Source organism: Colletotrichum lupini, chromosome 4, assembly GCF_023278565.1.
Source record: "Colletotrichum lupini chromosome 4, complete sequence".
NCBI lineage: Eukaryota > Fungi > Ascomycota > Sordariomycetes > Glomerellales > Glomerellaceae > Colletotrichum > Colletotrichum lupini.
The window spans coordinates 1,153,727-1,180,620 of record NC_064677.1 but is presented as its reverse complement, the minus strand read 5'-3'; the positions used below and the strand labels follow the sequence as shown (position 1 = coordinate 1,180,620).

At 45.1% G+C, this 26,894-nt stretch overlaps 8 protein-coding genes across 8 annotated transcripts; 2 read left to right on the top strand and 6 right to left on the bottom strand.

The window, feature by feature from the left end:
• Nucleotides 1-7,625: 7,625 nt before the first annotated feature.
• CLUP02_07467 (major facilitator superfamily transporter) lies at nucleotides 7,626-9,332 on the bottom strand (the record flags this gene model as incomplete). The annotated part of the gene is made up of 4 exons (XM_049286462.1): nucleotides 7,626-8,004; nucleotides 8,077-8,215; nucleotides 8,275-9,115; nucleotides 9,174-9,332. 4 exons carry the CDS (start codon nucleotides 9,330-9,332, stop codon nucleotides 7,626-7,628), a joined length of 1,518 nt encoding a protein of 505 aa, XP_049143605.1.
• Nucleotides 9,333-9,949: 617 nt separating this feature from the next.
• CLUP02_07466 (fungal specific transcription factor domain-containing protein) lies at nucleotides 9,950-12,299 on the top strand (the record flags this gene model as incomplete). Its single annotated transcript, XM_049286461.1, has 3 exons — nucleotides 9,950-10,028; nucleotides 10,108-11,173; nucleotides 11,246-12,299. The coding sequence occupies 3 exons, from the start codon at nucleotides 9,950-9,952 to the stop codon at nucleotides 12,297-12,299; spliced, it is 2,199 nt and encodes a 732-aa protein (XP_049143604.1).
• A 103-nt stretch (nucleotides 12,300-12,402) lies between these two features.
• CLUP02_07465 (FAD binding domain-containing protein) lies at nucleotides 12,403-15,096 on the bottom strand (the record flags this gene model as incomplete). Its single annotated transcript, XM_049286460.1, has 6 exons — nucleotides 12,403-12,461; nucleotides 12,494-13,173; nucleotides 13,231-13,907; nucleotides 13,969-14,339; nucleotides 14,459-14,730; nucleotides 14,801-15,096. 6 exons carry the CDS (start codon nucleotides 15,094-15,096, stop codon nucleotides 12,403-12,405), a joined length of 2,355 nt encoding a protein of 784 aa, XP_049143603.1.
• Nucleotides 15,097-15,783: 687 nt separating this feature from the next.
• On the bottom strand, nucleotides 15,784-18,424 carry CLUP02_07464 (uncharacterized protein; the record flags this gene model as incomplete). Its single annotated transcript, XM_049286459.1, has 9 exons — nucleotides 15,784-15,881; nucleotides 16,137-16,234; nucleotides 16,717-16,841; nucleotides 16,993-17,173; nucleotides 17,257-17,316; nucleotides 17,381-17,900; nucleotides 17,963-17,994; nucleotides 18,112-18,311; nucleotides 18,365-18,424. 9 exons carry the CDS (start codon nucleotides 18,422-18,424, stop codon nucleotides 15,784-15,786), a joined length of 1,374 nt encoding a protein of 457 aa, XP_049143602.1.
• Nucleotides 18,425-18,482: 58 nt separating this feature from the next.
• On the top strand, nucleotides 18,483-19,483 carry CLUP02_07463 (uncharacterized protein; the record flags this gene model as incomplete). The annotated part of the gene is made up of 2 exons (XM_049286458.1): nucleotides 18,483-18,823; nucleotides 18,877-19,483. The coding sequence occupies 2 exons, from the start codon at nucleotides 18,483-18,485 to the stop codon at nucleotides 19,481-19,483; spliced, it is 948 nt and encodes a 315-aa protein (XP_049143601.1).
• A 358-nt stretch (nucleotides 19,484-19,841) lies between these two features.
• Nucleotides 19,842-23,279, bottom strand: CLUP02_07462 (uncharacterized protein; the record flags this gene model as incomplete). Its single annotated transcript, XM_049286457.1, has 2 exons — nucleotides 19,842-22,761; nucleotides 23,092-23,279. 2 exons carry the CDS (start codon nucleotides 23,277-23,279, stop codon nucleotides 19,842-19,844), a joined length of 3,108 nt encoding a protein of 1,035 aa, XP_049143600.1.
• Nucleotides 23,280-23,328: 49 nt separating this feature from the next.
• CLUP02_07461 (uncharacterized protein) lies at nucleotides 23,329-23,800 on the bottom strand (the record flags this gene model as incomplete). The annotated part of the gene is made up of 2 exons (XM_049286456.1): nucleotides 23,329-23,415; nucleotides 23,471-23,800. 2 exons carry the CDS (start codon nucleotides 23,798-23,800, stop codon nucleotides 23,329-23,331), a joined length of 417 nt encoding a protein of 138 aa, XP_049143599.1.
• Nucleotides 23,801-23,954: 154 nt separating this feature from the next.
• Nucleotides 23,955-26,598, bottom strand: CLUP02_07460 (alpha-galactosidase; the record flags this gene model as incomplete). The annotated part of the gene is made up of 7 exons (XM_049286455.1): nucleotides 23,955-25,123; nucleotides 25,274-25,667; nucleotides 25,706-25,825; nucleotides 25,868-26,104; nucleotides 26,172-26,245; nucleotides 26,286-26,508; nucleotides 26,578-26,598. 7 exons carry the CDS (start codon nucleotides 26,596-26,598, stop codon nucleotides 23,955-23,957), a joined length of 2,238 nt encoding a protein of 745 aa, XP_049143598.1.
• Nucleotides 26,599-26,894: the final 296 nt, after the last annotated feature.

Here is a 26,894-nt window from a genome sequence, read left to right as displayed (position 1 = left end):
CCTTTTTATATTAAATAAAAAAAAGGATCTTAATAAATATAATAATTAGTAATTTAAAAAAGTAATAATAATTACTAAAAATAATAAAAACGAGAGTAATAATAAAATAATAAAAAGAAATAGGAATTTCTTAGACTTTAATAAATTCGTTAAGTAATAAAAGTACGGATTTATTATAATTAGTATATAAATTAAATATATTTTTATTAAAATTAAATACGTTAGTAATTATTAATATAAATATAAGCTAGAGTACGACCCTTAGCGAGTTAAAAAAAAAAGAAAAAACGAAACCCGATTTTAAATAGAATCATAATCCTTTATAAGTAAATAAATATTAACTTAGATTATTAAAGAACATAAATATATAAAATCGTAAATTAGCTTAATAATAAATAAATTAACGTAGTATTAATTTATTTAACTAAGGTTTATAAAAAAAAAGAGCTATAGGGGTAACCTCTATTTTACGAAATTATAAACGACCTTAGTTATTAACTAAATAAATAATTTACGAGCGTAAGCTTAAAAATTATAAAAGTAGTTAATAGATTTTTTTATAAGCGAGGGGTATTATTAATATAATTATAATTATAAAAGCTATATAAAATACTAATAGTAACGATTATAAGAAAAGAATTTATATTATAAAACTAAGTATAAATTAATAAAGCGTATAATTATTTTAACGAATTTAAAAAAAGGGTAAATAACCTAGATTTCCTCTCTATAATTATTTATAAAAATCTATTATTATAAAAAAATATATAAAAATAAAATATAATATTAAAAGTATAATAATTAACAATTTTACTTATTTTAATCTATAGCTCGCTATTATTATTAATATAAAATTCGGTACTAATTAGTTAATAAAAAAAGAAGTAAACGACTTAAAATTATTAATAATACGTAGCGACGTAAAAATTATATATAAATACTAAAAATTTAATAATAAATATAAAGTAATTTATAAACTTTAAAAAGATCTTTTTAAAAAAGAAATTATATTTTAGGGGGAAGTATAAGGTCTTATAAAAAACCCTAATAATATTTTATAATTATTATAAAAAAGTTAGAATTAGGGAATATTAATACTATTTAGTAATTAATATCGTATTTATAAATAAAGCTTTTAATTATTATTATAAAGTAGTATATAATCTTAATTAGAATAACTTTTTTAGTATTATTAACGTAATCTAAAGCCGCTTCGAGACTTATAATAAGAACTTAGAGCTCCTATTTAAATTATAAATAATTTTCTTTATATTTATAGCTAAGATAATAGAGGGTAAATTATAAATAAAAATCCTTAAAAAGCTTATTAATCGAATTAATAAATTAATAAAAACCTAACTAAATAAGAAAATAAACGAGTAAAAAGTTAGATATTTTTATATTATAATCTAGCGTATATTAAAAATAAAAATAACCCTATATTAAGTACTTAAAAACTACGAGACGCTCTATTTAAAACTAAGATCTAGTTTTAATATTAAAATAAGAATACTATGCTAAACCTATTTCTAAGTATATAACGGCCCTTATTAATAATATTAAGTTAATTAGATATATAAAAAAAAAGAAAAAGAGGCTAAATATAATAATTACTAATAAAGAGGCCTAAATTGATTAAATAAATAAAAGTTTAACTCGCGAGTAAAGTAATAAAAAAAGTAATATTATATTTATAAAAAAAGATATTAATTAAGTAACTATTTTAAAAAAGAGTATATAAAATTATATAAATAGTATAAAAATCGAGGGTAATAAATAATAAAACTAACCCTTATTAGTTTAATTAATGCCTTATTATATATAAAGGTAAATTCGGAGGTATAAAACTTAATAATAATAATTAAAATAGCGGCTTAAAATATCCGCCCCCTATAAAAAGTTTAAAAAATAAAAGAATTTTGCCCCCTATATTAACGAATTAGATTATAATAAAATTAATAATATTAATTACTCTTTTTTTACTCTATTAGTTTTTAAAAAATATATAAAGCTAAATAAATAGAGGGTAATAAAAGCTTTTAATAAATAAGTTTTTATTTATAAATAATAAAAGAAAGTCCTTTAGATAATAAATATAGAAGTAATTAAAAAAGCGAATTTAATAGAGCTAAAGCTTATTCTCTTAATACTTAAAAAAAAAACGCTACTTTTTTTAATATTTAAAAAAAAAATATAATACTAAGTAAATCTAAAAGTAACTAGAGGGGTCCTTTTTATATTACTTAGATCCTTTAAATACTAAGCTTATATAAGTATTCTATATAAATAAAAAGTATAGCTTAAATAATTTTTATAAAATTATTTTAAATACTAGGGTATTATAATAGTTAATAAAAGGAAAAAGGTAATTCTAAGCGCTATAAAAGATTATATTAATAACGCTTAATACGTTAATAATAAGTATTACGAAAATTAACTTTAGTTTAAATAAAAGAATCATTGCCCTAAGTATAATAAAAATAAAAACGTACTTTAAAATAATAACTTTTTATATTTTACTTATTAATACCCTATTTCTCTTATATTTAAAAAATATAAATTAACTAAGTATTATATTTAATAATACGAAAAATAAAATCTCTAGCGGTAAGTATTTTAAAATTATTAAATAATAATAGGAGTATATATTTATAAAGCTTATTAATAATATAAAGTTAATTAATTACTTAACGGAAAATAAGCTTAAATAACTATATTAAAAATTTGGGTACTTATTAGTTACGAAGCTATATAACTTTTTAAAGTAATTAAGTAATAATAATATTAAAATAGGGGTATTAAAGTAATTAATAAAAGTATATTACTAATACTAAATAAATACGTAAAGCTTATATAAATTTAAATTTAAATTACGTAATAAGCTTAACTTTAATTAAAAAATCGTTATAAATATCTTTTATTTAAATAATTAGCTAGTCTTATATATAATTAACGTAACTATATCCTTTTAAATAAAGTAATTCTTTTAGGATTTATAAATAAAAATAGTATAAGTAGCCCTATAAAAGGAATAAATTAATATATACTAAGGACTACTAAATAGTATTAAAACCGATATTAATACTAGTTTTAAGTTAATAAAGTTTAAAAAAAATATAACGATTTATAATATATAACTAAAAGTTATACTTATTAAAGCGTATTATAGTATTAAAAAATAAAAAGGGTATATTAATAGTTAAAAAGGGCGTTTAAAATTATTAAAAAAGAAAATCCGGATTTTATTAATAATAAATACTTCTAAATAGTACTTAAATACTATAATAATACTATAGGGCCTAACGGATTTATATTAATATTATTAATATTTAAAGTATATTTAAAAACGACCTTAGCCTCGTTATTATTATTAAATATAAACTAACGAGCCCGAGTAATTAAAAGAATAAAATAAGTATTATATAAAATAAGTATAAAAAAGTAAGTTAATAAAGTAATTACTATATATAATAAGCTTAATATAAGGGGTAATTTAAATATATTATTAAATTCGGATATATAAATATAGTATAAAATTACTTAATAATAAGCTAGGCTATATAAATTAATTTTTATTAACGAGCGCTCTTATATAATCATAAAAGATTATAACTAGCTACTTAAAATATTAATTATAATAATTAAACCGTATTATATAAATCCTAATAAAATAATTTTTAATTTATAAAAAAAAAAAAGCTAAGAGAAACTATATAACCCGTAATAAAAGTATAAAAAATTATCCTTAACGAAATTATTATAATAATATTAATAAATAATAAAAAAAAAGAAATTACTAAAAGGGTACTAATATTATTAATAAAACGTTATAAAAAACTATAATAGTAAGCCCTAACGTAGTAATTTATTATTAGTAATAAAGTAATTAATACTTTTTATATATATAAAAAAGCTAATTTTAAGCTAGCGGTTAAATTACGTAAAAAAAGCGTAATTATAATTATTAAAAAGCTATATAAAAAATTAGATCTTATTAAAATAAATACTTTTTATAATTAAGGGGTCTATTAATTTATTTTTTATAATTTAAAAAAGTATATAAACTTTTATATATTTAAATTATAAATAGTTTATAAAATTAAAAAAAAAAGAATACCCTAGTTATATAACAAGTCTAAATACGTAATTTAGAGATATAATAACGTTAAAAAAGTAATACTACTTATATAATTACCTACTATATAGCGCTATAATTAATAATTAATAATAATACTAATAATATTATTATAAAAAAAGGGATATGAGATTTAAAATTATAATATTACTTAGGCCTATACTTAATTAGTTATAAAGCTTATAAAAAAAATCCTAGCTTATTTACTAAAAGAAATAGCTAATAAGTACCTAAAAAATACGATTATTAAAGTACTTAAGTTACTATATAAGCTCGTAAAATCGAGTACTTATTAATAAGCTATTTATTATAATTTTTATATTAATTAATTATTAATAATTATATTTATATACGACCCGTATTTATTAGTTTCTAAATATAAAAATAACTAATTTAAAATTATTAAAATATAAATTAATAATATATTAGGCCTATTTAATATTAACTTTATAAAAAAAGAGAATAAAGAGCTTTAAAAAGTAGGCTTTATAATAAAACTAAAAGAAGTCTTTATAATAAATACCCCCTTAATATTTAATAATAGGATTTTTATAATTAAAAAGGAAACTATTATTCTTTAATAAAAGGGGTAAAATAAAAAAATTAACCTCGTTAATTTAAATATAACTAACGTTAAAAAATAATATAAAGCTAAGCTTATATAAGGGGTATATATTATAAATATATATTAGCCCGAGGTAATTTTTAATTACGTTAAAATAATATAAGCTATAAATTTAATTAAATAAAATATTAAAGTATTTAATAAGTAGCTTATATAATAATAAACGAATCTTAATCGAGGCCTCGTTTACTACTTAATCGACCTTATAATTAATAAGCTCTACGTTTTTATTAATAAGTTATTTACGAATAATAATAACCTTACTTCGTAATTAGGGTATATTATTATCTTAGTTAATAAGAATATAAATAAGAGCGAATTTATTATATACGGTAATATAATCTATTACTTATTAACTAAAAATAAGCGAGTTATAAAAAATATATTAGTATTTAAGGTTTATAGTATAATTAATAGCGTTAACCTCTCTTATATAATTTTAATAATACTAAAAAAAATTACTAATTAACTTAGCTTTCTACCTATTCTAACGGTTATTTATATTAATTCCTACTCGCTATACGAATACCTCGTTAAATTAAAAAAAAAAAAAAAAAAGAGGCTTATAATTAATATTATAGCCTTTAGATATATTACGTTGAGCGCGTGCTTAGGATATATTGCGCGTATTATATAGTTAAAAAGTATACTATATCGTATAATTTCCCTTAAAAGCGTAATCCCGTTTAGGTCGATCTTTTATACTTATAAAGCCGGAAAAAAACCACTATATAGCCCTTAGATAGTTATATAAAAAGCGTAAAATACTTAAGATTTATTAAATTAATAATAATAATAACCTCGCTAACGCTTTTATAAAAATAACCCTTAATAAGGGGTTAAAATAATTTATAAATAGTAAAAAAATTAACATATAAATAAAAAAATAAGTTATATAAAAAGAATAAAAAAAAAGGGAAAAAAGAAATAACTTAATAAACGGGCCCGAGGTTAAATTATACCTCTAACTATAGTAATTAAATTAATAAAAAAGAAAAGTTAATATTAAATTAAAAATTTAATTTAACTGCGGTATACGGCTAACTATATAGGGGCTAATTAGGGGCCCTATTTACGATTATCATAACTAGCTTAACTTATAGTTAGAACCTCTTTTTTATATTTACTACGTAAATATTTATATAGTTTAATTAATCTTTTCGTTAACTACGGTTCGAACTAATTACCCTATTATAGGGATACTAATAGTTAGTAATAAATTTAGAAGCTTGAGCGGTTGAGTATTTTTATCTCACCTCTTCCTTCACTTATTATTTCCTCAAGAGGCCCTCGCCTAAAAGCGATTTTAGATTGGAGGCTTAGGTTAGGAGAGGAATATTGCGTACTAATGGCGTACATGAGAAACTATGGTGTTGGACGGAAAGGCTGAGCTTTAACATCGACGAGATGGTCACAGGGGTATTGTCTGGCGACAAGGGGCTTGCTACATATCAGCCACATCGCTACCTGAACGATCTGCCTAGAGAGCATGTTGACACGCAGATCGAAAATAACGGTTCGGAACGGTCTGCCAAGCTGAGACCTCGTGGCAGCACATCCCTTTCCGACACTAGCGGGTGGAGAATGGGGGTTTGCAGAACATGCCCCTAGTCTTTCCCGATAATATGCAAGTACTCTCGTCCCATATCCGCATTGGCGACGGATACCTGTCAGCGTAGAGACAGACAATACGTATGTCGCTAATTCTAGCTCGTTAGAGCAGAGTTGATATCTATGAATCATCATTCCGTATATCCTGGTTCCGTCTTCAAGCCACATTCTTATTTGAACACCTGCATTACATGGGCATGCCTCTACTGGGTATCTGTCCGGCCGGGAGCCTACTGGAAGCTCTTTCTCGGCCAACTTGCATGTAGAAACTCATCTAATTGGCCGAACAAAGGTTCTTCAGCTGCACGTTACATATCTCTTCGTCTCCCTGGCAAGAACCGCCTAATGTGAACTCTCATTCCCCTACGCCAAACCCTTGATAATTCTCAGTTTTTCCAGCGGACTACTACGAAGATGCTATACGTAAGTCACAATTAAGCCATCAAGTAGTCTTAGGCCTATGGTCTAAGTGGCCCGTCCGGCGAATTACTTACCATTTCCGTACTGTCCTCCGTGTATGAGCTCGCACCTCGGTAATGCCAAGAAGTCCGAAGTCCGGGTTTCAGTGGGTCTGCAGACCGTTACGGCACCCACTCCCGATGCGGCGCACGGCAGCGTCGATAAACAGAATGGAAAGGTCTTGTTTCAGCGGTTCATCCAATTTCATTTTCTGATTCCTCAGGCTCATGTGATAATTGACATTAAGGAGTCTCTCCTGTTGTTCGCTCTCATAGGTTACTGATACCCTATGAGAGAAGAGACCTGCGTTACTGCAGAGTCTCGTAGCGGTTACGCTGACCATTGTTTAAGGTATTGCCATGATGTTGCGATTGCTCCTGATGTATATTGTGTTTCGTGTAGGCCGTTTGTGCTCTGAAACGCCCTTCCAATAGTGTTTGTGTCTACAGCCACGACATGTATAGGATTATTGAGCCACAGCTTCATCATCGCAGCACAAGCTCAAAATTTTTGAGTAAATGAAATGTCTGGTTCACACCATGGTCTCTCTTCGGAGAAGAACGGCTTCGGGAAAATGGCTTATCCACAGTACAATACCTTAGGTGGAGCAACGCATCATGTTGTGGGGGACCGCATCTCCCAACATGGAATCGCGGAGCTGGGTACTCTCTGAGGTGAGTCTAGGGAGGGAAGTTTTCGAAAGGGGGTTTCAGGCTTTGCAATAAGTATTATTATGTCTATCATCCATGTCTAATCATTACTATTCTATAATCATGTGCTCGTTAATTATCCATCTCAGTTTCCAATGGCAAACGCCTCTCGTGCTGTCTTGCTACTCCGAGCGAGGCTATCGCCGAATCTGATAAAAATGAATGGGATTACTCCCATGGCTAAGGCAATAAAGCCCAGAACTGATGGAGCCCAATGAACTCCAAGGTTGCCATACATCTTGCCTGCCGCCAGAGGCAGGGTGATAGCTCCGATTGAGCGCGTCATGCTGGCTGCTGCATGTGCTGAAGCAGAATATTGCCGGAAAACGTCTGTGAGGTAGTTGATCATGCCCATGAAGAGCAGATTGAATCCACAGCCAAAAAGCACACCGCTAAACATAGGCAAGACAGGGGATGTGGATGGCCACACGGTCCAGCCAAGCCAGAACAGAGCGATGACCATTCTACGTAAGCGATTGTTAGTTGTGGCTCCTTGTCATTTGTTTAAGGTATGAGATCGTGGAGGGTGAACATACTGAGGAGCGGCAATACATGCAAGAGGTAGTCTGCGATTAATAGGCTTCAAGGCCCACTCCACCCCGGCTTTGAATCGCTTATCGTGATAATGTGTCCATGCGTAGAAGATGGCAAGGGCAAAGAACACCCCAAGAACAACTTCGCAGATATGTTAGCTCATTTCATCGTCTATTGTAGCATTATGGGCGTCGTCTTACCAGGTAGGAACGCGAGTCCGGCCATCCCGGGAGACATGCCGTAGAAGTCTTTGAAGATCACTGGATAGGCCTGAAATAACAGGTAAAATACAGAGTATGCCATCGTCAGATACGCAGATGTCGCCATAAGGATTGGCTCGGTGAAGAGGAGCTTCATGGGCCGGAGGAAGATCTTTCGTACGTTGAAAGGCTGTAACTGCAGTTGCTGTTGCTGTTGCTGTTTGCCATCAACCGCACCCTTGTTTCGTTTCAGCTGCCTCTTAACTGCGTTGTTGTGGAGAACAGGCGCGTATGTCTCCGGCAGAGTAAGAACGAGAGGCAATCCGCATACTCCAAGGATGCCGGCGATCCAGAAGGGCCATCGCCAGGACATCGGAGAAGAGAAGCCCGAAACAATGGGCCCGATGAGTGGGCCGACAGTTGTGACTGTCATGTAAAGTGCCATGGCGTTTCCTCGAACCGCGGGATTATCGAGGATGTCGGCGTAGAGTCCACCGATGACCGTTGTTGGCGCTGCCGCGTTGATGCCACAAAGAAGACGGAAAAGTAACAGCACCGGGTAGGTTGGTGCTCCAGAACAGGCCAGCATGAAGATGATGTATCCGCAGTATGTCCCGATCAGCACCGGTCGTCTGCCGATGTACTCGCTCAAGGGCCCAAATAGCAGAGGCCCAAGCACGTACCCGCACATAAATAGCGAGTTGAGAAGAATCAGATGGACGCGGTCGGTAACTCCGAATTGCTCGCTAATGGCGTCAAGTGCGCCTGAAGGCATGGATGACCCGAGGTTGCCATTGAAAGTGCAGGTAAAGCCCGCTACAACAATGTGCAGTTTGCGCAGCTAGAATAGAATGTAAGAACATCGTTAAACCAAACTTCTCCACGCAAGAGCCACTTACAGGCGATAACGTCGTAGCGTTCAGCAAATCCTCCGTTCTGTCCTTCAGAGATGAGCCATCGGAAGTGTCGCCGCTCAACTCAACATCCCGTGCCATGGTGGATTCTTGTTTCCGGTCTCCATCTTCTTCGTTTGCGTATTCGAACGGACGTGCATCCATTATAGTCCTCGAGGGTACTTTGCGTCTGAAGTCTGCTCAATGAGGTTCGTCCAAGTGGTTATGGTCTTGTCTGTGCAGTCCTGGTCACTCAGACTGTCACTGAACTGCCCAGCTCCTCTTATATGTCCAAGCAACTCCATATTTGCCCATTGCTACCCGAACGTACAAAAGAAAAAACTTCTGGAAGACCCTGCTAGATTGTTTTACGTATTTGGTTCCATTTTCCTACTGCATTCAATGTTTCGCAAGTCGTTCGGAAGTAGAACAAGCCATTTTCCATAGTTGTAATTGGTTAAAGTGTCCGACAAGAAGCTGCCCAAGTTTCCGCACTAGAAGAGATTGAGGGCATGTGAAAAGAGAAAAGAGATTTGATTGGTTTGTATTTCCGGGATTGCAAATTCTGCTGACATAACTCCCGAGGCAACGTTGCTCGGTATTTGAATAATCCACCACAACTTCCGACTTATATCCAGTCCAGTCCACATTGCCTCCACATCCGTCAAGCTTTGCGTCAGCGCAGTCAAAGGCGCGCCATCACACCTGAGATGCTGTGATTGAATCTAGATCCCGCTCGGAAAATAAGTTTCCAGAAGGCGGCTTACCGCCAATACTGAGTCATGTCGGCCGCAGGGCGTAGAGGCGCATCTTCTCCGACAGGATCGGCGTCTGGCCAGGCGTCGAAGAAAGCGAGAACCAGTATGGCACCCCCTGTCCCCCAACTCTCTTTTCATTCTCAAGAGGCATTCTGACCGACAATCTTGTCTCTGATAATTAGATGGCAGGGCCTGCGTGACGTGTCACCAACGGAAAGTGCGTTGCGACATCCTCGAAAAGGGCACGCCATGCTCCAAATGCGAAGCAAACAACATTTCCGACTGTCAGATCTTTGAGAAGAAGAAGACTAGGTCCTCGACAAGGGTATCTCGGAGCCCCAATGTCTCTATTCAGCCAAAGACAACAATAGCACCGAGCTCTAGACCCACAACCACGCCAACAGCATCGAATGCCGCCAGTCCGTGGGTACCAGTCAACGTCGACTCGCGGCCAGCATCGGCTCCAGGAAACGAGCTCAATGCTCAGACCCATTACGCTACTGAGGTCGCAACGCGAAATTTGGCTGATTTTCTTGACCGGGAAGAGACAGGATATCAAGATATTCTACCAAGCGGTAGACTTTACTTCATCGGAACCGAGTTCTCGAACTTGAACTACCTCGTTCGGCAGCGGTCTCAACGGCCCGATCAGAATGTCCTACATTTCGGGAGTCACCCTCTTGCCCCGAGGATGTCTTCAGTGCCGCCCGAAGCCTTGGAACTACCCACCAAGGCCTTGGCTGATAAACTTGTTCAGGCTTACTTTATGCACATCAACCGTGGCATTCCCATTGTCGACGAAGAGTTCTTCATGAAGAAGTACAACAATACAGAGACCAGCGAGGATTTCGCTAGGCAACGGCCGTTATCTTTACTTTTGCTAAATGCTATCCTACTCGTCGGGGCGCACGTCTTGTCCAACGAGCGTGATGAGCTCAAGGCGTTAAAGGCGGTCTTCTTCAAGCGAGCGAAAGCTTTGTTTGACTGTCGTTTCGAGCAACATCGTGAAACGTACCTACAAGCTGCTATCCTTCTGACTTGGCAATGCGACGACCTTGAGGATGTCATCTCAAATTCATGGTATTGGATCGGTATTGCTGCTCGAACGGCGTACGGTATGGGCATGCATCGGGATGCTACACCATCAGGCCTTAACGTCATGGATAAGCGCCTATGGCGGAGGCTATGGTGGACTTTGTATCAATATGACGTTTTGGTTTCTATGGCTCATGGTAGACCTCAAGCCATGTAAGTGGATTGCTCGGCCAACCACCCCGCAATCTGGAATATCCCCATACTGACTCTCTACTTCTACCATAGAAGCCTTGACGATTCCGATGTGCCACTCATCGAAGAGTGTCATCTAGAAGATACACCGGAAGCCGAAGCGTCTTTCATAGTTCAGCATACACAACTGTGCATCATTTTCGCAAAGGTTATGAAAAAGCGAGTTGCTCTACGTTGCAAAGAAGGAGAAAAGGCTGAGGCGACAAGGAAAGCTGATATTGCGCTCGCTGAGTTGGTCACCAATCTGCCCGAACGACTCCAGCTATCCTCAGGGGATCCAGACATTTGGCAGTCAATGTTCCACATCACATACAACAACTTTCTCATCCTCCTTCATCGGCCGCCTCCTCGGACAGTATCGGGACCCTCTTCAGTAGAAGCAAGCAACGATCTGACCATATGTTCTGACGCAGCGGCTACAATCGCCTCCATCTTTGAGTCTTTGCGGAAGAGAGAGATGCTGGCCGGCTTGTGGCTTCCAAGCCTTCACATGCTCTTCACAGCTCTGGTTCACACAGCAAGCCAGATGCACTCTAGCAATCCAATCGTCGCAGCCAAGTCAAAGCGCCATACTGAATCCATGATACAGACATTGCATGCAATGAAATCCCAGTGGTTATACGCGCAAAGTCTGCTGAATCTATTCGAGCCGAAACGACCAAGGAGTTGCGATCTTGACCAGCAATCCACCCGATTTGATGGCGCGAGCGATCGAGTGGCTAATTTTGGAGAGCAGAATCCTTCCAGGATCTCTCTTCCGACCGACATTCTCAGACATAACGATCACACCATCGTCGGATCGTCAGCATCCGTGGGAAATGGTGTTCCAGGGCGGCCTCTAGTTTCTGGCCCAGCTTATGGCTCACAGCATATAGACGCGGCACCAGGGCATAGTTTAGCTAGAGATCCGGTGGAGCAGTACGCGGCAGCTGTAGTTGGTAATATGTCCCAAGACGGCCAGCCTTATGGCACTGGCTTCGTAGGAGACGATATGAGCCTCACTGATGCCGATACTATGGATATGCTGCAGCTTCCGTCGGCTCTGGAGTTCCTATTGGCAGGCGCCGGGAACAGCTTTGACTTCTGATACATGTAAGCCATCAAATGGTATGATGATAGTTAAAGATGTAAGATACACCGCGATTCTGCTACTTTCTTGCTGAAGTATGGGGAATAATCTAACTTGTGTTCTACTGTCTACACCTCTCAACGTCGTCCAGCTTGAACCTGGATTCCCGGATACCAATGACTAATTGCCCAAGGCATCCAAAACGCTTTCACGCCAGTAGTAGAAGCCTGCAAGCGCTGCCCCAGGGCCCACGGCAAAGCCACTAGCAATGGACCCCAGAGAGCCAAGCAATGCCTGCTGAGTTGTAACAAAACCCTCCGATCGCAAGTTCCACGCCGAGTAGAGAGACAAAGCAGCAGAAGCGAGTCCGAATAAGCCGATGCTCGTGTTAAGGCCACCTGCCAAGTTATTGAATGAAGTTGTCGCCAGGATCGGATACACCGCGCTTGCGATATGAACGGTAGCGCAGGCGCCCGCCGCGAATGTGTATGCCATCTTGAGCGGTACTACATCCTTCTTGTCGTACATTTCAACAAACTCGTCCTTGTCTGTTTCCTTCACGTCTTTTGTGGCCTTCGAGAATGAAGTTCTATCCTTCACCTTCTGTATGGCCGAGGCAACGCCGTTAAGCAGAGCCGCGCTGAAGACTGGAGCGGCAGATACAACGAAACCGACGGCCTGTCGGATCTGTGTGTCTTGAATTGGCAGGCTGGCGAGGATCGTGGGGATGGCGTAGCCAACGATGGCCGACGGCAGAATTGCCTTGGCGTATTTGATTGGCACGTGTCTACCAGGAAGAGTATTGGGGCCTCGAGTGACTATGCCGAGACCCAGGAGTGGCATAACGGCTTTGGGTCCGAAGGCCGTGAAAGCGGCAGCGGAAATCGAAGGCCTGCAGTTCCTCACATTAGATCGGTGTGTGGCGGGAAATTGGCGGTGGGAAACCTACCATAGAAAGACCGAAAGCCTGTTGCCGAATCGATGACTCTCTGCAAGCCAGATAACTAGAGCAGAGAAGAGACTTGCCTTGAATTGAATCTGTTCAATAAGGCTACCAAGCGAGGATGTCTTTGTCAGATTTGAAGTTGCTTGAGCGAGGCCAAGGTCCCATGCTCCAGCCATCCATAGTCTGACGCTTTTTTTCAACTCAGAAAAGTGGGTGAAACCGCCAGAGTAGTAGAGCAACGCCGCGAAAGACCCGGATGCCAAGACCAGAGCCATTCTCGATGCTGCTTGAGTTGTTATGGGTCGGGCAGGGAGTTCATCGTCAAAAGGCACAAGACGGCGTCGCTGGGGCAAGGGAAGCCTGTAAACCCTGTGGCTTGCCTTGCAAATGGGGACCGCTGTGCCGAGGAAACCTTCATCACCCAACAGGGGAACGAGGTACTTGGTGACGATCTTGGAGTACGGCGATCTTCCAGTCAAGACCTGCTGAAGCGTATGCGCATTCGCTACCAAGGTCTTGGCTCGCTCGTGGCGGTTGATGTGGACTTGGGCCAAGGCGGCTTCGACAATTTCTGTCGGCTGAGACTTGGGATTCTTTTCCAACATGTCGGTCAGGGAATTTGTGAGAAGCGCCGCAGCTTCCAGGGCGCCGTTACCGCCTTGGCCGGAGATGGGATCGATCTATGAAGGAATCCAATGTCAGTGTAAACGTCTCAACGATAAGCGGGGGATCCGAACCAACCTTGTGACTAGCATCGCCGATACAAACGATTCGTTGGTAATGCCACTTCTCAAAGACGTACTCCTCCAGTGGCACCAAAGTAGCCATGATCTTGTTCTTGTAGACGTCGCCAAATGTGACGTTCTCAAAGACTAGATCTTCCCAGTGCTCCAGAGCCAGCTTCTCGGTGTCCTCCTTCGAATACTTTGGTATGTCCTTTCCGTACTTGGTGTCTCCGACGCCCGAAAACAGGAACCAGTAGGTCCGATTGCCAGGTGCGCTAATGATAAGGTAACTTCTGCCTTCGTTTAAGACCATCTGTTGATTGTGGATGGGGAGGTTGCTCGGGCGTTTCGAGATGCCAAAGATGCATTTCGTCGCGACGGGTACTCCTAGACAACATCGTTAGGGCTTCAGTTTAGACACAATAAGCATACGAGCTACTGTAGCTACGCTTCTTAAGGGACTTGCAGCCAGTTTTCAGGTCAGGCCTCAGTAATCGGCGACTTACGAGAGTGTTCATCAAGAGGAAAGTAGCCTGGTCGTTCTTCATGGCCGATGCGCCACATCTCCTCCCGGACGGTGCTATGGATGCCGTCTGCCCCGACCACGATGTCGCCTTCAAATACGGAGCCATCTTTGGTGTGTACACGCACCCCTTCCTTGAGGAGCTCTACCTTCTCAACCCGTTTCTCTGGTATGACTTTATCTTTGTTCTTCAGGTTGTCGAAGAGAACCTGCAGAAGCATCTGTCTGTCGATGAAGATGGAAGGGTAACCAAGCCTAGTTCAAAGACCGATTGTCATTATTCTGCTACATTTTCATTCGGCATCCTCTTCCGGCCTCAGCTTACCGGGCTTCTAGGTGTTGGATATTCGCCATGCTAGGCGGGCCTAGTGGTTTGCCATCTGGGCCGCAGAGGCTATTCTTCAGGTGGTATTCCCCAACCATCTCAAGGATTGGTTCAAAACAATCAAGTTGATCAAGGATGCGAAATCCATTGGGGAGTAAACCAATGCTCGCGCCAACCTGTGGCGCAATATTGGGGTATGCTTCGAGGAGGGTGTAGTCGACGTCGAGCCTCTCCAGCATGTTAGCTAAGGAGAGGCCCGAGACGCTGCCGCCGACAATGATGACTTTAAAGCCCATTGTGATTTTCTTGAGGGGAAAATTTGATGCCGATTCCAATCCTAGAGTGATATCTCAGACAAGATCAAGCGGATGATAATAAACATCTAAGGTTGTTCGAAGGGTTCGGGCGAGGGTTCATCTATATATCATCAGTGCCTCGTTTGGCACCATGGCAATCCAAGTGCCGCACTGCCGAAAAGGAATATGGCATAGTTCGAAGATCGTTATTGGGCAGAAAATGAAGTAATGCCACGGTGATTCCTCCCAAGAAAGCAGAAAGAACGAGTGTCAAGTTCACCGAAAATGTCCGTTTCCCGCAAGCTGGACCACACGGCTGGATGCCAAAACGATGAAAGGCGAACTATAAGTGCCGGCCTTCGCAAATATCGGTATGCCGAACTTGCAATGGAACTTGTCATACACGACTCGGGTCGTTCCTCATTCCCGGCCGAGTAAAGCGGCGCCGCGGGGGCCACTGCCGGTAGGTGATAAGGTCTTAGCGTGGCTCCCCCACGCGAAGCGGAACACCAAGATCTCGGGAATTAGGGCCTATATGTGGCAGAAGATCCCGAGGTTCTCAGACTATTCGCCATCTACCCTTGAGAGAATTGAGAGGTACCCTAAACTTGGAACGTATACCTCGGCGGGCTAGTCCGCCAACCTTTACTGATCACCTAGTTCTAGACGAGCCTGTGTAGTGTTCATCTAGTCTTTCAAGGGTCCTGATTTCAGTCCAATCGGTGCATTATCATGGCTGCCAGGCTGGTGCAAATGGAAAAGCAAGTCTGGCGACGCGATAGCAGCTCATGTACCTGCCGAGCGTAGGGTTGAGGGGTGTGTAGAAAGTACGCCTCATGTTCAAATGGTGTCCTTTTAGGCTCTCAAATCATGAAGCAACTGACTACACAAGTGGAGCGGTATCGAATCAAAGGGTGAATGCGACCCCTGCCCACCTTCCGTCCTTTCACCTAATCTTGTGTTCTATTAGATATTGAAATCGGTAGACGGGGCTTAAGAGCCCGACTTATAGGCCGTAGTCTCGCTCTCAGGTACCGTACAAGTAGCTGGGATGGTTCTGCTGATCACGTCTTCTTTCCGGAACTCGATACATACGTGCATTGGATAGTTGATGGCCCAAAGCATCACAGTAGGATTACTGAGACGTGATGCAGTATCGAGCGTGTCCGCCTCTTGCTATTGAGATAACTCGGCGAAGTAATCTCCGGATGCATCGTATCCATGAAGTCATATCGGCTATAGTGTTCCTACGCTAGTAGGTCTTTAGAGCGGTTGCGCCGGGTCGATATCTTGTCAGGCATCGGGTTGGGACATTTGATTCATGTTAGTACGTTGGCTTCACAAAGACCTGCTCTTAGTTAAGTAAGCTGCTAAACGTGCCAGAGATCCTCCCCCCCCCCCTCAAAATTGCCAGCTAAGTAGGTATAACCCAGCCTTAGATCTAGAGCTCATTTGAATATAATAATCAAACGGCCCCTAGAAAAGTACAGCCCCAATTGGCGCTGAGAGATTTCCTATGGGGCAAGGCTCTACGGTGAACTACGACCTCAGGTACCTCGGTTTGGCTTTCCAAGCTTGGCGAGAAACTCCGATATCATGTTGTCACGTAATCTACTACACTTGGCCCGATTATCGAGTCTCCTTAGCATCCGGCTTTCCAGGTGTTCGCCTACTTCTGCCCTGGGGGCGCCGAGGCACGAAGCCTTAGGAACAACGACGATGGTTGGACGGGTTGATGATGTGGTCTAGTGATTTGCGTCTGAGGCTGTTTGTATTCGGTTCAATACGGAAAGATTGACAACTCGTGACGGAGCGTTTCCGCTCTTGTCAATTGAGAGAAGGTCATTACCTACAAGTCCAACCACCTTGAGGAGTATCCTTAGGAGTGCGGCGTACGAAGAGATGCCGCTTGCACGATGTTCTCATCTCCTGAAGGCTGCTTAGACTGTATACAGCTGGACCCTCTCCATACTTTTCCTTATAGTCGGTGTAATAGATTGCCAAGTGTGTACAAGTATTCAGGGAGCCGCGCTCCACCCAGGCTGGCTGGCTTGGCTTGGCTTGGCTTTTGATCAGGCTCGCGCAAGCGACTCCGTGTCGCAACATCAGTAGCCAAAGTATTGTCTGATCCCCCCCATGCAGATGGTTTGCCATTTCAACCAAATCCGTCGCGGCGACGGCAAGTTGGCCGTGTGAAAGATATCAATAGATGAGGCCGCCCTGGCCTTCATGCACAACGCCCGCGAATAAAACAAAAGATCTTAATCAGCCGAAGAGGCTTCACTTCATGCTCAACCCGCCAAACACTCGGTCTAGCTCCGCACCTTGATCGTTCAACGGCATCTCACTGGTCCCCGCTACAGCTGATGTCTGATGCCCATCCTCCTCCTCGGATGGCCCGCCGACCTTTTCCGGCTCGAGTATCCGGGCTTCACTGTCCAGCCAGCCGGGCGCAACTCTTCTCTTCTCAGCCAGCTCTCGCTCTTTTATCCTGGTCTCGAGGTCCCGCAGGTCGCGCTCGGCGTCCTCCTGCATCTTTGTAATGTGTGCTTGTAGCGCGCGACACGAGGCGATGATATCTTCCGGATGGGCTGCGTGTCCTGACTGCGAGATCACATACTTGGTTTTATTTGCGGCGGTGTCTCCAGCTGCTGAATCTTCGGTGACTGCGGCTGGTACGCCTATTGCTGAGGGGGGCAGGGCTGAGGGCATAGCCTTGTAGTTGTAGGAGAGTGTTGTCGCGGTGGGGAGGGAAATGAACGGAGAGACGGTCAAGGGGACCTGCTCGAGGAGCGGATGGGAGCCTATCGTGATGATAAGTAATTCGAGCTACGTAAAGACACAAAGGGAGCGGAAGGGTACGTACGGTTGCTATACATGGTGGGTAGCAAGTCTGGCCTTGAGTACGTAGGTGTCAGTGTGCAAATGAGGGTGGAACAGGACTATATGAGCCGTTTTGAGGGTCATACAAGCTCGTTCAGGGTAGCAATAGGCCTCTGTAGAGTTTTCTGATACTCAGAAATGCCGATCAAGAGCGTGATTGCAGGTTGTAGTGTTTGCGCCGGTTGGAGGGGATTCGTCAGCTCTGCGCCATGGAAAGAGGTGCGATGCGAATGCGTAGCTGTCCGAGGCAACGGAGTGCGATCGGACTCTGGGAGAATGTCGGTGGAGAGCTCAGACCCCACCGAGCGTTCAGGTGGGGTGTGCGGATCGACCTAACCTTGCTGACCAATGATTAATCACCTGCCCGCCCCACCGCCTCGATTACCTCAGCCCCCAACTCCTTCTTGTTGAACTTGCTGAATGTCACTGCCTTTATCAATATCATCACGTGGTGATAGCGATAAGAGCTTCACTTTCTCCAGCTCCAAGGCAAGCACCCCACCATGAAGGGTCTCACAGGTCAGCCCAAGCAGAGTCCTTTCAAGGATCTCTTACACTTCATCAACATGCTGCCCACGACCATTCGCTCTCCTCCCTCTCTTGGAGACTTTACTCCAATTGAGGAGTATCAGTCGGCTACTCCTGCGACCTTCTTCGGAGGAAAGCCCGTCCTTCATTTCCATCTCGAGGATGCGAAGGCATGGATCCCAGCGTCGCAAAAGGGCAGCTTGGCCATCTTCCCAGCTGATGTCTCGACTGCTGCCTCTGCTCCCAATGGCACGACCTTGAAGGAGACCACTGAAGAGCTCGTGGAGCAGCATGTCTCCGTGTTTGTCTCTTCAGAGTATGTTTGCTACCACCGAAACGGGCGTTACCCTATACTAATTTGCGTCATAGGACCTTCACCATCTTCTCTTCGACCCAAGGAGCTGGCGTTCAGATCCCCTACCCCTCCATCTCTATTCACGCCGTGAAGTCGGTCGGATCCATCTCCGAAGGTGCTCCTCTTCAGGCTATCTGGATGCAGCTGCAACTTGCCGACGGCGGTGACGGCGATGACGACTTCGATACGATCGATCTGACCCTCGTCCCTGCGGTCACTGATGGCGCCCAGGCCGATATTCAGAAGTTCTACGACGCTATCTCAGCCTGCTCAGATCTTCACCCCGACCCTGTCGACGAGGATGATGAGGAAGAGGACGGCCGGATCATTTTCGAGGGCGAGCATGAGCCAGTCGAGGGATACGAAGGAGTCTTGTACGGCGCCGCCGATGGAGGCCTGCCTCCTGCCTTTCCTGGGAGCGGAGGCTGGATTACGGCCGAGAACGTCCACGAGCACTTCGACGCCGACGGCAACTGGATCGGTCAGAATGGCAATGAGGATGAGGAAAGCGGCCAGCTAGGAGAGGGAGCAGGTCGGGTTCGCGGTCACGATGAGGCCAACAACGGCGTCAATGGCCATGACGACCCGGGCAATAAGCGCCCGCGGGTCGACGAGTCATAAGTGCATACTGCGAATGAGGCTTGGGAGTTGACGAGGGACGACTTGATACCATGGATAAGACTCGGGCTCATGAAACCGACGTAAGAATACCATTCTTTTTCGCATAAAATCCCAATCAACTATTAGGTTTTAGTTTGGAGGGAATATGGTTTTCTTTTGTGGTATAATTCGTTGATTTGAGTGATGCTTGTATCTGAATTTTGCTAATGGCCTACTGCCTAGGTATTACAATGACGCCGTGCTCAGCTTAGAAATATTCAACCCTGAAGAAAGTGCTCGCTAACCGTCGCTGAACGCAACACCCCTCAATCAATATGGATCACTATGGGACAAAAGAAAATTCCCCAGACTCTGGGACTCAAACCCTCATGTTTGGGCTTTGTCTCTCAGCCCCTGCAGTGAGGCTGTCTGGGGAGCTTAATAGGTAGTCCTCTTTCCCGTACGCACCCAAGCTGGTACCGCTATCTTGATGCCTGATCGGCCTCTCCAGACGTTTCTGGTCTTCGGTATCGACGCTGGAGATTCTTCTCCTCGTGGGACTCTCCACAGTCACCACGCTGTCTCTAGCCAACCCTCGTCCGGCACTTCTGGGTGTCGGGTTGAGCGGCCGGGGGCCTCGAATCAGAGAACCGTTTCTTCTCTCATTTTCCTTCTCTTCAACTGCAGCGCGTAGCGAATCAAGATGCTTGTTCCCCCCTGGTCGGCTCTTGAGCACGGCGATTGAATTTCTAGCCGATTTGATGGACTTGGTCCGCTTCGCTGAGCCTGGGCTCGTGCCCAAAGACAAGTAGTTTTGTCGACCCATTTTGCTTACGCGACTGTTGCTCCTGTCGGGGCTGAACCCGCCTCCTCTCAAGTTTGGTAGTGTCGGACTATCCGGATCCGAAATAGATGAACCGGCGCTGAAGGTACTCATTTGGCTATTCATTCGCCGAAGCTGAGCCACGGTTGACTGAAGCCCCATTACCGCGAAGTCGCGATGGTATGAGTTCCGCTTGGGGGAGCTGGATGGCTTCAGCACGATCGAAGGGCAATCGGAGCTCGAGAGAACGCGCTCGACGCGGGATTCTCTGGGCGTCGGCTGTCTGGACAATGCACGGTCACGAATTGGACTAGCCATCCCACGCTTATATCGCCTTGGTGTCGGAGATCCTCCCTTTGACAGGTCGGGGCTCGGCAGTGGTCTTCGAGTTGGCGAGCCAGGAACGGGAGATGCGGCGGAGTCGGTCGATTGACGACCAGCACGACCTGAAGGGGAAGGGCTGCCGCGTGATGGCGATATTTTCCCGCCTGGGCTACCCATTCTCAAGGCCTCTCGGTTTGGCGATCCCAGGCCAGCTTTCAAGGCCAAGGGCGGTGGGAAGACAGGTGCCTTTGGGCCGAACGTCAACCTGTTATTCGGCATCGCTGGCCTGCTGCCATTATCCTCAGGAGACGTGCCAGGGCTGGCTCTCATGCTCACAACGCTGTTACTTGAGACGAGGAAGACGGGCTTCATCGACATGACGCTCTTCGGGCGAATGGTCTCAGGCGATGCTGCCAGGTCGGATGGTTGCATCATGATGGAGTACCGCGTCTGGAGTTGGTCGGCCGTGCTGCTGCGCTTGATGACGTCCAACGGTCTCGGTATAGGAGAGTTGGCAACAGATGTCACCTTCGTAGGTGTTCGGTTCAGGATCTCCTCTTCGGGCGGCGTCATGCGTCGGAGAGGCGGCAAGCTGGAAGACTGGCGTTTGGGGCTCCTTGGAGGCACTTCTGGCGGGCCTGGTGTGATGAAAGGATCACATATTTGAGTATCGATGACAAGGCTCCTGGGTTTCCTGCCGCGGGGGGTGCTGTCTGCGTGTCCAGTACCGCCGGTCTTGCTGTCATCCTCGGGTTCGTTAACGCTATACAAGGTTGACAGAGACGATGAGGCATCGCTGCCAGGGGATTCTATCGATGCGCCGTTGTCGGTGGGCTTGGTCGGGGACTCGTGCTCGGATCGTCTGCTGGGGCTCGAAAGTCCTGTTGGCAAGATGTGTTCAACTTCCGGGGTCGTTTCGCCAAACAGACTATCCGCATCTGAGACAGCCGAAGACTGTGAAGTGTTCCTATTGTGGTGGTTTGGAGTCTGGACAAGCATTGGAATAACCATTCGCTTCGACGGGCTGGGTGTTCGAGCTCGCTGGGCGTTAAGGTCCAACGCCTGGCCAACGTGTGACAGCACTTGAGTCTTTGCCGGAGATCGTGACCGGACAGGCGACTGGTTCTTGACTGGTGACGGGATCTTGATCGGTGACTGAGCCTTAATGGGAGACTGCGACTTTGTCGGCGACCCTCGCGGGGTCTTGACGCTGGACCCAGCTGATGCCGAGGCAGCCCTCTGTCGTGTGGCCGGCCGGCTATTTGTTGGTGTCCCGAGCTGCAGTCTCTCTTCCGTGGAACGCAAAATCTCAGCCAGATCCGACTCCGTCGTCTTGTGCCGCAGCCGTTGCAACGGCACCGGTCGAGGTACCGGTCCCTGGGGGGTTGGAAGTACGGGCGGTCCCCCCCTCGCCGCAGCCGCCAGCTTCTCGGCCAGCTCGTACGATGCCGTCCTCGGCAACGGCATCCGCAAAGGCTGGCCACGCTGTGCCGGCATGCTGACCGGCCGAGGCTGTTCAATGGAGTAGTTTATACAGTCGTCGTCGAAATGACCATCCCCCTCGCCCTTGTGCCCAAACAGATCCGGTAACGTCGGCGTGCGTAGTATGAAGCTGTCGCGGATACTCAGCCGCCGACCATCACTCTGCACTCTGGGCCCGTGAATCGCATCCTCGTCAATCCAGCTATTATTCCTTCTCAGGTGTCCTCCACGCTGCTGCCCGCCAGCACCTTCCGAAGGCGTGCTGCTGAAGACGCTCCAGCTCTTGCTCCTGGGCACGCTGATGATGGACGAGAGGGAGCGGTGGGGAGGCTGCTTCTTCCCCTGGACCTCGACCATGTCCGCATACGGCTCGCCCGGCTTCGGCTTCGTGAGGCGCCGCGGACGCGGGCTGGGCGTGCGGATGGAGCCGCCATCCGAGTCGAGGTCGAGTCTTGTTCTGGGCGTCGTCGATCGGGCTCGGGCGCGGGCTCGGTGGCGGCGGCCTGCTAGGGCGATGAGGAAGAAGGCGAGGCATATGAAGAGGAGGACGCCGCCTCCTATGGCGATGGCGAGAACGAGTGGTAGGGTCATGCCGCCGCCGCTTCCGCCCCCTCCCCCATCTATCTCCTCGCGGATGCGGAGTCGCAGGCTCGACATCTCCGGGAAGAGACTGGGATGTTGTGATATGGTTGTGTGGGTTTGGTGTTCTGAAGACGAGATCTAATGGTTGTCTGAGGGACTGAAGGTGATGAGATCACTGGCCAGATATCGGGTCTCTCATGGCGTGAGTGTGTTCTCGGGTATTCACAGTCGGCTTCCCCCTTCTTTCGTCTTCTGTGTTACTCTCCAAATATTCGTATTAGGGATTAGATTAGGAAGAGTTAAGAAAGATGGAAAGTGAACAATGGTCTGGTGAGCACTTCTGGCAAACGGTAAGTAGTGTGTAAACAAGTGTAGGAAAGAATGAGAACCAAATCCAGAATAGTAAGAACACTCGTACAGAGCGAAAGAGAGGAGATTGAACACGGCCTGGAGGTGAATCACGAGGACGAAGAAAAGATGGATGACACGGATTTCCGCCTCACAAAATGGAAATGGCTGGCAGCACACCTCTGCCTCAAAGGGTCCTTTCGTTGCGGCGCTGCCCAGACCCAACCAACCGCCATCCGTGATGATGACTGTAGCCATGTTTGGTTTTTTTTGTTTGGAAAGGGCAATCGAGTGGTGGGTTGAGGTCTCAGTCTAATCTAGCCACCGGGAATGCGTTGTCATCCCGTCGTCCTGGGGAATGCATTCCAATGGAAGGGAGGAGGGCAAAATCCTCCTTGGGTGCTCACGTCCTCGTCTTCGGCCAGTCACCCATCCGAAGTCTACCTTACACGCAGAACAGGGCTAGAAGCGAGGATCAGCAGAGGTGGTGCTGCGGGAACGTGAGGTAATATGAATTTGCCGGGTCGGCGGGGTGGCGACGCGTGAGTTTTGGGAATAGCTTCGTGGGCTGCTGGTATGCGCGAGGCGGGTAGCTGGGCGGCGGGTTTAATCAAATGCGAGATGAGATTGCGTGCTATCGGCAGAGGTAAACAAGGTCGTACATAACACCGTTGCGTTTTCTGGTATTTTGTGAGAAAGTTTTCCATGGTGGATGTTTTCATGTTATCCATCGGCGCTGAACATAAATCAACCAGCTTTTCTCGATTCAGGAGTCGCATCATGGCTCATTGTGCGGTTTCTTCTCTGCAGAATCATCGCAATTGACGTCTATTCTGCCCCTTGCATCTGCGACCCAATAGACTCTTGAACACGCCCCGAACCCAAGTGACCAACCCATCCCTGCCCCCTCGGGCCGGATCCCTGTCTCTTCCATCATCCCCGTGCCGCCCTCTTCACGCACTTGACCTCGTTGATCCTCAAAGCAGCCGTATCGTGACTCTCCAGTTCTACGATGTACTTGTCCTCAAACACGCCGAGATCCTTGCCAGCCCACATGTCGTGCACAACATACTTCTTCCCGGCCTCCAGCCCAGGAACATCCTTGAACGCGACCGTCTTATTCTCGGTGCCGCTCAGCGTGTTGAGCACAAACACGTGTGTCCCCTCCACTGAAGCCCCGGACCAGAATTCGGCAGGGTGCGTAATGTTCCACGCTCCGTCCGGGTTCACCCCCCACTTATACGGCTGCGCCGCGGCCCCGAACTCCGGATCCTGATTGAATTTCACCAGCTCCTTCGTGGACAAGATTTGCAAAATCTCGGGCTGAATGCCCTCCAACTTGGTCCCGATGATCAACGGACTCTTCAGCGCGGCCCAAAACGCGAAATGGCTCCTGCTCTCCTGCAGCGTCAGGTTCCCGTTGCCGACCTCGAGCATGTCCCAGTCCCCGTGGCCCCAGAACCCGTTCACGTCGGGACCGCTCCAGAAGGCAGCGTGATTCAAAATCGGCATCAGGCCCCAGGACCACTGGTGCTGGCCGTACCACTCTGGGTAAATGTCGCCCCACATGCGCCAGCTGTGGCCCGTCTCGTTACCCCAGGCCTCGACGTGGGCGTGGCCCCAGGCGCAGAGGGAGTACTGGATCGTCCTTTCCTGGGCTAGGAGGGCGTTGCGCATGATGCGATAGCGTTCTGCCGTCAAGGAGGTCGACCAGTCGTAGCCTGCGGGGGCCGGAAGACCCGTCTTGGAGTTGGCGGGGTCGCCGTTGTCTTGGTTTTCGTTGGGGGGTCCGCCGAGCCAGAGTTCGGGGACGTATTTCCAGTCGTCGAACCATTCTTTCGGGACGTTGCAGTTGTCGTACTTTAGGTCTGTGGAGAAAGTGAATTGCCTGTTAGAACGTTGATCCGATAATGTGTTTTGCGATGAGTCTAAGGGACGATGGAGGGGTTTGGAGGGGTTAAGTTGAGGGATGACGTTGACGCAGGGAGAGTGGAACGGCGAACGGTGATGGAACTTACAGTCGATACCCCATTTCGCAAACGTGGCGGCGTCGATTTCTTCGTAGCCTAGCGATCCCTCGAAACCGCCGCAAGTAGAAGTTCCTATGATAGTTGCGTCAGCACGTTGTCGCAAGACCAAACACTAGAGCATCCAGCATTCTCGCAACATGGATCACAACCAACGGCCTTGACGAAGTCCTCGCGCAACTTGGCATCCTCAGCAATACCAAAGACGGCAGAGATTCAACTCACCCGCATCACTGTAGATCCCAACCTTCAACCCCAACTCGTGGATCTTATCCACCGTATGCTTGATCCCCTGCGGAAACTTCACCTTGTCGACAATGATTTCCTTGGTGACGTTATCCCTCCGCAACTCCTTGTCGCTCCAGCAGTCGTCGATGTTGACGTACTCGTACCCCAGATCCTTCAGCCCCAAGTCCACAATGTGCTGCGCGACAGTGAGGAACACCGTCTCGTTGATGTCGCACCCGTACTCGTTCCACGAATTCCACCCCAGCGCGGGAAGACGGCCGGTCTTGCCGTCGCGGCTGACAAGTGCCGCGGCCGTAGAGGACAGGCCTACGGCGGCGAGGATGGCCGAGCGCATTGCGAATACGTCGAGGGGTTCCGGCTTATGGCAGGTCTGGTATCGAAGGCTCTCAGTTATCGCGACCTCGCTACAGAGCTGTACTTTCTCCACAAGATTTGCAAGACAATGCTGAAGAAGAGCTGAGCCGGCGGGATGAGAAAGGAACCCGAAAAGTGGCTTTGAGGGATCATATAGACGGGAGGACAAACATCCTAGACGCATGCAACATGATCTGCCAACTTCGTCGTACCCACCACCATCCCATCCGACAACCCCTCAGTCGCATCGAACGCGAAGTGGAAGAATGCAACATACCCCAAGTTCATCCCAGTTCCATTGCTGGGCATGGGCGGATGGCCACGCGGTGGCCAAGAATAAGGTGACAGCGCCGATCGCCGTTCTTCGCTCACGACACATCTTGGGCCGGTTATTCCAAAATCCTGGGCCCATCGCTTAAGGTTACTGTGGAAGGTAGATGATCCAGCGTTGATCTAGAGATGAACCCTGCCGGCCAACCCGCGGCTTGTAGTGACACGGAAAAGCTCAACGTTCCCTCACGAATCTAGGTTCGTTGGACCAGGCCGTGAGGGGGAACCTCAAAAGAAACAAAATACTCTTCAATTGTTGGTGGGCTGCCACCGTCGCATCCAGGAGAAATACGACGCCATCAACGGTGAGGCCCCAGATACGCGGAGGATCGCCGTCCGAGGAAAGATGGGGCCGCGTGCATGACAAGAATGAGGGGAAAGCTCAAATCCTTTGAATAGTCGCCCAACGACAAGAGGCCAATTCCGCCTGTTCGTCCAAAGTTGGAGAATCCTAGCCAGACACGGAATTCTCGGGCCAGTCCACCATGGCGGGGTTGTGTTTGTTGGGCGTGGGTGGCATGCAGCTTCTAGAAGCACGTTGGTAGGCAACCTTGGTCTCGCCTAGTGTCGCTACTCTCAACTACCCTTCATCCCACTCGAGATCTGCAGACGGCCATGGTGATTTTGATTGTTTATTGCAATCACCTGCAAATTTTCTCCGAATAAACATAGATTGTGGGACAAATGCTTCGGTGAACTCCCTCGGCGATGGTGTTTATTGCTTGCCTTACAGATTGGGATGAATTAGCCCAATAACGTATTAGTTTAGAGACTCATACAACGCCCGAGTGACATTATTAGCTGTAAAACTTCTGAAAATTAGTTGCTATCTTTAATACCCATTCTAAGCAATTTTGGCATTGGTGAGGTAGGGTTCTGAGGAGGAAAAAAGTCATCTTCTCACCGACCGCCA